The 12,060-nt window shown below is 35.9% G+C and overlaps 1 protein-coding gene across 1 annotated transcript; it reads left to right on the top strand.

Annotated features, from left to right (window-relative positions):
- The first annotated feature begins 3,050 nt into the window (after positions 1-3,050).
- On the top strand, positions 3,051-11,373 carry LOC136205944 (protein PELOTA 1). The gene is made up of 17 exons (XM_065996812.1): positions 3,051-3,209; positions 3,311-3,396; positions 3,486-3,568; positions 3,672-3,747; positions 4,277-4,351; positions 4,440-4,496; positions 4,581-4,626; positions 5,119-5,194; positions 5,812-5,887; positions 6,047-6,079; positions 6,193-6,261; positions 6,439-6,545; positions 8,563-8,635; positions 8,776-8,814; positions 8,986-9,080; positions 10,732-10,838; positions 10,926-11,373. Exons 2-17 carry the CDS (start codon positions 3,346-3,348, stop codon positions 10,997-10,999), a joined length of 1,137 nt encoding a protein of 378 aa, XP_065852884.1. The 5' UTR covers positions 3,051-3,209; positions 3,311-3,345; the 3' UTR covers positions 11,000-11,373.
- Positions 11,374-12,060: the final 687 nt, after the last annotated feature.

The following is a 12,060-nucleotide window of genomic DNA, read 5'->3' as shown; positions in this document are numbered from 1 at the left end:
CTTTGCTTGCCAGTCTTTTAGAAGACTCCTGAGTATCTTTTTGACTTGTTCTTCCTCAGTGAAGATTTTCCCAAGTCTCTTGAGCTCATTAATGATGTTGGTGAACCTTGCGTTCATGTCTGAAATGCCCTCATCATTGTTTATCTCGAACAGCTCGTACAGTCTCATCTGCTGATTCACCTTGGATTCTTTTACTTTGTTTGTTCCCTCGTAGGTGACTTCCAGCTTTTTCCAGATCTCTTGTGCCGACTCACAACCTGAGATTTTGTTATATTCTGCAGCATCGAGCGCACAGTGAAGCATATCGATAGCCGAAGCATGGTTTTGAAGCTTCTTAAGATCATCCTCTGTCCATTCAACCTCACCTTTAACAACTGACTGGCCATCAACAACTTTCACAGGTACAAACGGGCATTGGACTATAGATAGCCAGGCACTCATGTTTGTAGCTTGAATGAAGTTTTTCATCCTATTCTTCCAAAAGGTATAGTTTGACCCGAAGAATAGGGGAGGCCTGGTAATGGACATCCCCTCAGGTAATATCTGAGTTGTCTGGTTTCCAGGGAGAAACCGAGTGCTGTTTTCACCCATGGTATGGATCAACTCAAGGTTGTTAGACCTTTAGTAATGAGCTTTTAGGCTCTGATACCACTTGTTGGTCCCTTGTAAGGTTGCAAATATAGTTCCAAGGGGGGGTTAGGAACTATTTTACCTTTTTAAAATAATTTGGGCAGATTTCTTTTCTTTAAGAAAAGTTTATAAAACAGCGGCACTTAACACTCAGCAAGACACTGGCTTAGTCAACTAGTGACTAGGACAGCTTCGTTGCTTAGGTCAGGAAATAGCACTTAGAGTCTATTCCTGAACCTGCTCGTTTGTAGCGCACAACTCAGCTTGACCTCTTGTACTTGGTCAGTTTTAGTTTGTTTTAAGCAAGCAATATAAATAAGGAGTTAAGGTTTAAGAAAACTTCACTCAGCAGATTTATCCAGGTTCGGCTTCTTCTAAGCCTACGTCCTGTCCCCGGAACACTTCCGAGATTTCAAATCCTCTACTGAGCTCTTTAAAGGTAGAGCCTCAAACCTTTTACAATATCAGCAATTGAGTATGACAAGAGTACCTTCCTCTATACTTCTACTCAATCCTAATCTCTCCTTTTACAATATCAGCAATTGAGTATGACAAGAGTACCTTCCTCTATACTTCTACTCAATCCTAATCTCTCCGCTGAGTACTTAAAACCGAGTACTCAGCCTCTCCTTTCTACTTCTAGAAATGATAAAGATTTTGTCCTAAACAACAATTGCTAGAACACCTTAGATGATTGAAAAACAATCACTCTAGACTTTTACACAAATGAATAGACTTTGTAGTGTAAGAACTTTGCTTTGCTTTTGATGGAGAACTTTTGTATACGTTTGGCCAGCGTAGCGGCTCTTGCTCAAAGTTCTCTGAAGAATGTGGATTCTGAATGCTCTATTTATAGAGAGCTATGAGAGCTTCTGGTTATTTTGAATTTCGAAATAACCGTTGGAGGGAAACGGCTTCATGTCGCTTTCACTCAGTCTGTTCAGCAGTTCTCCTAGCCAATCAGATTCCAGCATCTTCTGTTCTTCGGTCAGTGTGGCAGTATGTTCCTCCAAATCGGGTAATGTCAACCAGACAGTTTGTTGTGTCTTCTGACCTTTACCTAATGAGGAAATACTTTGTCTGGAAGCTGTCTTATGGTCAGTAGCTGTCCTGCACGTTTTGTCGAGACAGCTCAGCAGCTTCATACCGAAGTTGTCTACGTGGATCTTCTCGATCCTTCTTTACTCAGCATGCGTTTCATTACTTCAACGGCGACGTTTTGGAGATACGCGGGTTGAGTGGTCTTTGGCTCGTTTGACTTGGGCCTTGATTTCCATATAGGGCTTGAGCCTTATGATCTTTATGTCTTATGATAAATTATAAACTCAACATTGAACAAACACATTAGTAACACTAAATCAAAGCATTTAAACTTAGTGTGTTGTAGAATATTTACTTTCACTTAATTAATTTTGTCAAATCAAAATCTTGTGGAAAGGTGTTTCAACACAATATGCTTAATGAATTACTTGAAAGTCCGATCGTTCTTTTCAAACTTTTAAACTATAAAACCCTCGTTACAAATATATAAAAACTCAAAGGTTATTTATTTTATTTTTCATATTTATATATGAATAAAAAAAATTAATGTAATGGTTTCACATTTTTTACATATTGATAAATATGGTTGTTAAAATTTTCATTTTTTAAAATTTGATCGATAATGATCTCAAAATGAAAATTTTCAATAATTAGAGTTTTTTTAGTATCGTGATTGTTATCAGTCAAATTTGAAAAAATGAAAATTTTTTCATTCATGGATACGTATATGAAAGAATTAAGGTGTAAAAATACCTCTAACATTTTGGGTTAGAAGCAATTTTATCCCTAATGTCTAAAATGATACAATTTTACCCCTAACGTTGGTAGTCAATAACAATTTTACCTCTAACGTTGATAATTTGGATCAATTTTACCCCTATTATAAAACACGGATGTTTTTATTCTTTATTCTGTACCAATTGCATATCAATTTGTTCTAAAAAAAGCATTTCATGTTTTTTTATAATTTAATAGTTGAATTTGAGATTAATATTTATAAATTCGGTGAATTTTTTGAATTTCTTTTGTCTAATTCGTACAAATAATAATATATTTTTTATTTTTTTCACATCCCAACATATGTTTGTGATCTGTTACTGATAAAATGACGTTGTGTGAAGTGTAGCTACAAGATTCATCACCGAGAAGACAATTTGATGAATTATTTCTCAAATTGACCAAATTTATCAACGTTAGGCGTAAGATTGCTCTTGACTTCCAATATTAAAGGTAAAATTGCATCATTTTAAACGTTAGGTGTAAAATTGCTCATAATCCAAAACGTTAGGGGTATTTTTGTACATTAATCCTAAATATATATAATGTCCAAATCAGCCCCCAGTTAAAGTTTTAACGAATTCTAGTCGACATAGGCTTTAAAGTTAACGTAATATACCATTTCTGTCAAACAATCAACCATTGAAGTGCTCTTCTTCGGTCCTCCTCTTTACCGAAGAAGAATCTTCTCAGGTTTCCTGACCGGAAAACCTATTAAATTTAGTACTGAAGCGGCTGGCTCGACGACTCTAGATTGCAAGGTATGAATTTATGTTTTCTTATTCGCAGAAAACTAGTAGAATAATTCTCACTACTTAAAGAATTTGTTCTTTTTCCATCATAATTCGCTGATATTTAACAGAGAAAGGATTTCGGATTTGCGGAATTTGAGAAATAATGAAAATTACGAAGAAAAACTATGTGCCTAATGGCCCTGGTAGTGTCAAGGTACAGATTCAATCACCTTGGGTTTGAATTTAATTGTTAATTTCTTATCATTGTTCTTTGATTATTGGACTTGTTCTCTGTGCTTGAAGATGACGCCAATCGATTCAGATGACCTCTGGATTGCTTATAATCTGATATCTCCTGGAGATTTCGTTTTGGCAGGTACTGTCAGGTAACTATTCTTCTTCTGCTTTTTCTCTCCCTGTACCTGCAAATTTGTATTCCCTGATTGCAAACTCATCAGTTGGTTATATTTTGACTTGTGATTGTTTCAGGAAAGTTTTGAGAGAGGCAGCTTCTGGTGGGAGAGATGCAGAAAGAGTGAAGCTGAAGCTGGAAATACAAGTGGAGGTATGGAAATTTAGAAAGAAAAGCACTAGCACATAATTAGGGCTGCAAATGAGCCAAGCCGCTCATGAAGCTCGATCGTGTCAGCTAAATTTATAAAGTTTGGCTCGATTATAGGTTCATGAACGGCTCATAAGCAAGTTCGATTATAATATTCATGAACACGCTCGTGACCAAACTTGGTTTGATTATTTTTTTTAATAATGATATTTCTATAAAGGGGGAAATGTAAAATAAAAACTTTAGTTTTGTAGATTTCAGAACTACTACGTAGTTTTGTGTTAAAGAAATTTCAAATCAATATAATTAATGAACATACTTAATGAGTTGTTCGTGAGTGAAGTTCATGAACTGAACTAACGAGTTGCTCGCAAGCAAAGCTCGTGAGCAGCTTATGAACAGAATGTTGAGCTCGAGCTCGTCAATTTTCTGATGAGCCGAGCATGAACAGGCCAAAGCTCGGCTCGGTTACGGCCCTACACATAGTTGGGTAAATCATGTTTAACTGATTTGTTTGTTTTTAACTGGTTAGACTACTGATTATGATAAAGTTGGGTCAGCATTGAGAATTCGTGGGAAGAATGTTTTGGAGAATGAACATGTGAAGGTAAATTTGTATATCATATTTAACTCCTGTTTGACAAATGGATAAGTTTCTTTTGTCCTTCGTGGAATTAATGAAGGTCTTATTGTAGATTGGAGCATTTCATACTTTAGAACTTGAGCTGCACCGACCCTTTGTTCTAAGAAAGGTTTATTTGCTTATTTTCGCTCCAAATTTTTAGTAATTGAAAAAACAACCACCTCATTTTGGCGTGTTGCTGCAATATGTTTAGGAAATTTGGGACTCCTTGGCGATAGATACACTCCGTCAAGCCTCAGGTATGTTGTCATTATCTATGAATTTCTTTTCCGACACCAATTCTTTTCTGAAAACATAAAAGGTGTTATCATCAATTGACTGCATTTTTCCATGAGAAAATATTTTCTGTGGAGTTTGGAATTGTTGATATGTAGGACCTCTTGCTTTAACTACTTGGTGTACTGACACCAGCAATTCCTGTTATTAGTGCAAGCAACAGTTTTGATTTTTTTTAAAGGACATAGTAAGAGTCACTAACCGTTGGTAGCGTTGATAGAAATCTTGATCTCAGTAATGTCATCGATAAGCTGGATGTTCCTTGGTCATTGCTGATTGTGATGTTGGTATTCGACCTGGTAGATGTGGTGCTCTTTAGGGGCATGTTTAGTTAGATTTTGAAGTAGCCTTTTCTAGCTTTGGCAAATTTTGGTACTTAGTATGCTCTAATAGGTGAAAATATGCATAGAAATTCAATGCAAAAGTGACCAATGTTTCTATCCCTATGATTTCAGATCCTGGTGCAAGTGCTGATCTGGCTGTCGTTCTAATGCAAGAAGGACTAGCAAATATTATCCTCATTGGCAAAAGGTAATAATAAAGGACTGGCTATCATGCAGGCTTTAAATATGAAGTACCATGTTTGCAAATAAGTTCTTAGTACAGAAATTAAACTTACCTCTTATATCTAGATTCATCTTAATGAAATGCAATAAAAACATAGTGGGTTTTAGAAACTGAATCGGGTTCTGGTCAGGGGTGCTTGTGTGTATAATGTGTGTTTGTATCTTGAGGCATGCATAATAAATGATTGAAGATGGAAATTAAAATTTCATATGTAGTGTTGGAGAAAGAATAACTAAGGTCGTATATTTTGAAAAGAAACAAAAATAGAGAAGGAAGTTCATGCATTTGAAGTTTATAATACATGAGAGCGGCCTTGTTTTGCCTTCTTTGCACATTGGAGCTTCTGAAAGAATATTATTTTTAAGCTTGTTTGAAGTCCGCCATTTGGAGTCTCTACTTCTCTGTATAGCTAAGTCCCCTCTCAGCTAAACTGGCTCTGGTGATATCATAAGAGTCAATGAGAGAGCATGTGTCTACTTTTATTTCCACAGATAATTTATTGTCATGCTTTTATCAGTTATTCCTAGTGCATAGTGGTGTTTTGATGATTTGTTAATGGTGCTTTGGCTAATTTTCAACAGCATGACAACTACCCGTTCACGGATTGAAACTTCGATTCCTCGCAAACATGGGCCTGCTATTGCTGGTTATGAATCGGTATGCTTCTTTCTCTTGTAATGGGAAATTGTGTCCAAGTTACTTTTATCAAGTTGATACCAGCTTATTATTCTTAAACTTATATTTGAATCTGCTATCGGCATCTTTCGCAGCATGTTAAAGTTTTCACTCATTATTTTCTCCTTTTACCTGTTGCAGGCACTGAATAAATTCTTTGAGAATGTTTTGAAGGCAAGTACCATTTGGCTTGTTAATTCTCTAGCTCTATCATGCTTCTGAAAATATTAACAATGTGTTTAGAGTTTGTGCTTCTCAACGACTTATCAAGTTTTTCTATATTGTAGGCCTTCCTACAGTATGTTGATTTCAGTGTTATTCGATGTGCTGTGATTGCAAGCCCAGGTTTTACAAAGGTCCGACATAAATCTGTCATTCTCTTTTCCATATTTTAAAATGAAATATCTTCTGTTATCAGCCATGTTTTCGTTTGAAATGTTTACTTCCGACTCTATGGTTATTATCTATTGCCAAGTGGTATTTTCTGCAGCTGCATGTAATATTCTTGACAGCTAATTCCGTACATGCTACAGGATCAATTTCATCGCCACTTACTATTGGAGGCGGAGAGGAGACAGCTGAGAAGTATTATTGAGAACAAGTCACGCATAGTTCTTGTGCATACCAGCTCAGGATACAAGTAAGTTGTTTGTTATCTTTGCTTTTAGATTTTAAATGATACTCCCTCTGTCCCACAAATATAGGCACAAATATGATTTCACGTTGAACAAGAAAACATTAAATTTATTGATAACTTCCTAATGTACCCTCAATTATTGAAGTGTTTTGATGAATAGAACATTTAATTTATTCCAGACTTAGTTTTTTAACCCATAATTAATAGGGGTGTAATAGGAAAGTGGTGGTTATTTGTAGGCGAAAGAGGAGTTATGCCTATTTCATGGGTGAAACTAAAGTTAAACAAGTATAGGCACAAATATGATTTCACATTGAACAAGAAAACATTAAATATATTGATATTTTCCTAATATACCCTCAATTAATGAAGTGTTTTACTGAATAGAACATGTAATTTACTCCAAACTTTAGTTTTTTAAACCCTAATAAATAGGGGTATAATAGGAAATGGGTTAATGCACATATTTGCCCCTGTGTTTTCTCGGAAAAACAGATTTGTCCTTAAATCAAATAAACCCACAAAACTATCCCTGAATTTTTCACAAACCTACAATTATACCCTAATCTAACAGAGCTGTTAAACGGCGTTCACATCAAACCTGCTTGTCTCCAGAAAAACTTTAGAAAAGAACAACCAATCACAAACAGAAAAAAATATGCACATTCAATTTCGATTAAAAGCAAGTTAGAAGAACAGATTGGTCAAAATTCATTTTCATAAAAGCTCAATCAACCTAATAAAACGGCGTCTAAACCTCCTAATTAATCCAAAAGCAATAGCAATAGAAAACAATAAGAAACCAAATGAATTTTGATTGTCGTCATCTAATTTTTTTGGAGACAAGAAGGTTTGAGGTCATCTCCGTTTAGCATAGGGTATAATTGCAGGTTTATGGAAAATTCAGGGATAGTTTTGTGGGTTTATTTGATTTAAGGGCAAATCTGTTTTTCCGCGAAAACACAGTGGCAAATATGTGTATTAACCCAATAGGAAATTGGTGTTTATTTGTAGTAAAAAAAGGAGTTATGCCTATTTCATGGGTGAAACCAAAGTTAAACTTGATGGCATTTATGTTCTCTGTGTCGTAGTTGGAGTATCATGAGTTTAATTAACCCGGGTCTGGATTCCACAAATTAATGAGGTTGTCAAGACTCGAACCCTCGACCGTTTGGTCCAAGAGGCTCTGATACCATGTCATGGAACCGATTGAACTAAAAGCTCGAGCTGATAGTTAAGGCCCAATCATAAATCTTATATTAATCTCTGACACCTAGCAACATAGTTCTGTGTCAGATATTAATATGGAGTGGACCTTTAAATATTAGCTTGAGCTTTTGGTTCAAATGGTTCCATGATATGGTATCAGAGCTAGTGTGATCAAGTGGTCGAGGGTTCTATTCCTGGCAGCCCCATTTGTTGAGATATTAATATGGAGTGGACCTTTAACTATTTACACCCTTGGCCCCTGATATTTGCTATTACTTTAATTATGGCCCTTGAACTTCAAAATCGAACATTATGGCCCATGAACTTTGCAATTTACTAACATAATGGCCCATTTTCCCGTAGACCAAGTCAAAATGACCAATGAATTTCTCAAAATGGAAAAGTCCAAGAATGCCATTTTCGAAGTTTTCTCTCTCCAAACAACTTATCTCTCTCCTAACCAAACGACACTAAAATGACCTCAAAACCAAAATGTTCAAGAGTTAAAGCTGTTTAGAATATCATTTTTATCAACTTTACAATGAAGGGTTAACTGTTACTAGAGTGATCACCTTTGCTCAATGGTAAAAATGAGTCATAATTTTAGTAAAGTGCAAAGTTCAAGGGCCATAGTGTCCACTTTTGAGGTTCAGGGGCCATAATGAAAATAAGATCAAAGTTCAGGCACCATGGGTGTAATTTACCCCAATTTTTCACATTGAAAAAGTTATTTTATTATGAGAACTGAAGAAGTCACATGGTCAACCTTTGCTTGCTAGAGTTGTGTTCAACATGAATTTCTGCTGCACAGGCATAGTTTAAGCGAGGCTCTTGATGCTCCGAACGTCATGAATATGATAAAAGACACTAAGGCAGCACAAGAGGTAACTATTTTAGATAAATCCAATTTGGCCTATATTTTCAATAGTCTCAATTCATGTTTTTGCTAACAATATGCTTAGTTGCCTTGGTGTAAAATCGGTGCTCGTTTCAAAGGTACTTAAAGGCCGTTTTTCCTTTGCAGGTCCGAGCACTTGAGGATTTCTTCAACATGCTTTCAAATGTGAGTTTCTAATTTTGAGACGTGTGATTTTATTGCTTTTATTATATATATATAATCGAGAACTGGAAGACCTCGTGATCTGATTAATCTTTAAGATATACACTTGAAGGTTTCCTTCTGTAAGTCCCAAATAATTTCATATAATGTGCTCAATTTCTGGTTTTCTGATAGGATCCGGATCGAGCTTGTTATGGACCAAAGCACGTGGAGGTTGCCCATGAACGTATGGCTGTCCAAACACTTCTCATAACCGATGAGCTTTTCAGGTTAGTCAAGTTTAGCGGCCATAGGAGTAGGGAGACAGGGACAATCACCCTAGATGGGAGAGTTGTTCAGGCCTCGGATTGCTTCCGGTATTTAGGATCTATTATCCAAACGGATGGAGAAGTAGATGGAGATGTTGCTCATAGGATTAAAGCTGGTTGGTCGAAGTGGAAGAGTGCTACGGGTTTCCTTTGTGATCCCGGTATGCCTAATAGATTGAAGGAGAAATTCTACCGGACGGCAATTAGACCAGCATTGTTATATGGTACGGAGTGTTGGGCAGTGAAACACTGCCACATCCATAAGATGTCGGTGGCGGAGATGCGTATGTTGAGATGGATGTGTGGTCATACGAGAAAGGATCGGGTGAGTAATGAAATAATTAGGACAAAAGTAGGGGTCACATCTATTGAGAATAAAATGAGAGAAAACCGACTAAGGTGGTTTGGCCATGTGAGACGTAGAGCGCTTGATGCGCCGGTTAGGAGAACCGAAGAGTGGCAAAGGGATGTAGTGGTGAGGGGTAGGGGAAGACCTAAGCAAACTTGGAGGAGGGTGATCGAGAGTGATATGAGTTTACTGGGAATTGAGGAAAATATGGTAGTGGATAGGACGGAGTGGAGGGAGCGAATTTGTGTCGCTGACACGACTTGATTTCACGGTTTTATATGATGGTTCATGTTAGCCGACCCCGAATTATTTCGGGACTAAGGCTTTGTTGTTGTTGTTGTTGTATTAGTGTCTAATTGAGAACTACCATATGTGCAATTTTTAAGTCTCACATGGGTGGTAATGAAAATTTGGTTGAAGCATCTTAATTATTTATCACAAAGTCCCAACTTCCTGGGTGAATATTAGACCTGGCAATTATCGTGTTCGTGTCGTGTCATTTCGGGTTCGTGTCAAAAAGAGTAAACTCAAACCCAACCCAAAAACTTTCGTGTCAAAGTCGTGTTAACATGTTCGGGTTAGTGTCGATTTCGTGTCGTGTTTTCGGGTTACATGTAATTTTGTTATGCATATATATTAATAATAACTCTTAAAAATATAAGAAGATATGGTATTGTTTTAAACATTTTATATCATTTTTAGATTAGTATGTTAACAATAATTATCGAAAAGTTCGATTTTATCATGTTAGAGGGTCATGTAATGTGTTTATAACAATTTAAGAAATTCAAATCAATATTTGCAATTAATAATTATAATTTTATTATCTTTATTAATAAAATAACATAAAAAAACACGAGAGAATATAACAATAATTTTCAATATCCGTGTCATTTCGTGTCGTTTTCGGGTTCACATATCAACACTAACCCAACCCAAAAATTAGCGTGTCAATTTCGTGTCAACCCAAAAATGACCCATTACCTATTAAGCTCAACACTAACACTAAAAATCCGTGTCGTGTTCGTGTCGTATAATCGGGTCGTGTGTCATTTTGCCACCTCTAGTGAATATCGAGATGCGGTATCTCCCAATTGAGAAGACTGTTCGTTCAATTGTCCCTTGCTTGCAATATTGTATCATTAGGACTCTTAATGTAGTTTCTATTAATATTAGAATGCCTTGATTCGTCGCAAAAATAGGCCGCTTTTAGTAGATTCTTATCCGTCTTAAGAAGCTGTTTATTCTTTATTTTCTTGTCAGAAATGCTGATATACCAACAAGGAAGAAGTATGTGAATTTAGTGAACTCGGTTAAAGGTTCAGGAGGTGTCGTTCATATATTTTCGTCGATGCACGTCTCAGGGGAACGTGAGTATCCTACATCTCTGCTTTAGGCATTTTAAGACTCCTATTTCAAAACTTAGTTTCACATTGTGGAATTTTTAATTGCTACAGAATTGGCACAATTGACCGGCATTGCTGCAATCCTCCGATTTCCTTTGCCGGAGCTCGAAGACATTGAGATGTAACGGAGAGAACAAGGGTTAGCTCAGCAATAAGCTATGGCAGGGTTGGATTTGAACCCTCTATAATTTTAACTATAAATTTTGTAACTTCAATGGTTCAATGTCTTTTGAGGTACGGTGTTTAGTAACATGGAAATGTAAATATATACTTATATTTACTCGGTAAATTATATACGTGGTGTACAATCTTTACCCTATTTCACAGTTTGGTATACAACATTCAATTTTGCACACAAAATTATACAATTTTTTGGTGACTTCCCGTTAAAGTGTAGAGCTGGTAATTGTGACCAGTCAACGTGAAAGCAACGTGTCACGTCAGCCGGTTGACTTCCTTAAAAGTCAAAATTTGATCGGTCAACGCGCCATGTCAGCAATTTAGACTTTTAAAGTCAAATTGCTGACATGGCGTGTTGATTTCGCGATCGACTGTGCACTTTGGTGGAAGTCACCAAAAGATTGTACAGTTTTGTATGCAAAATTGATGGTTGTACACCAAAATGTGAAAAATGACAAAGGTTGTACACACGTATATAATTTACCCTATATTTACATGATTTTGTAGATTAGTATAAATAACTAGGTTTTCTTATTTGTATGATATACTAATACAATTTTGATGATATAAAGTTATAAACAATTAGATTATATTTGGTGTAACCATTGTCATTTACATTTTGATATTGCTAATATATAGTTGGTAAATGTTAAAAAAAAGAGAACTTTGAAGTAATTAAAATTTTATACATTAAAAATATTTTCCAAACATGGAAAATGATTAAATCAAATTCTAATAAGGAAAGCTTATCATTTTTTATAGGAGACGGAATGGAACGGGTATTACATTCCCCATTCTTGCTCCCAAACATATTGAGGATTCCTTATCCTTGTGTTTGAAACTTAAACGAGTGAAATTTTGCTTCCGTTTCCGCAGGGATTCTTATTTCTCATTTCATTCTGTTTTTTTTTTTTACATATGCAATTTTTATTTTTATTTTTTATTTTTTTGACATTTGACGTAGTATAATGCTAAAGAATAGAATTGAGTTTGAGTTAAGTAGCGG

Source organism: Euphorbia lathyris, chromosome 9 (genome assembly GCF_963576675.1).
Source record: "Euphorbia lathyris chromosome 9, ddEupLath1.1, whole genome shotgun sequence".
In the NCBI taxonomy this organism is placed as follows: Eukaryota; Viridiplantae; Streptophyta; class Magnoliopsida; order Malpighiales; family Euphorbiaceae; genus Euphorbia; species Euphorbia lathyris.
This window is presented reverse-complemented; position numbering and strand designations above follow the sequence as displayed.

Bases quoted from the DNA above. Each gene is read 5' to 3' on its own strand.
- LOC136205944 (XM_065996812.1), top strand. From the start codon at position 3,346: ATGAAAATTACGAAGAAAAACTATGTGCCTAATGGCCCTGGTAGTGTC. The intron at 6,546-8,562 runs GTAAGTTGTTTG...TCTGCTGCACAG, and splicing joins CATACCAGCTCAGGATACAA to GCATAGTTTAAGCGAGGCTC. The intron at 8,815-8,985 runs GTGAGTTTCTAA...GTTTTCTGATAG, and splicing joins TCTTCAACATGCTTTCAAAT to GATCCGGATCGAGCTTGTTA.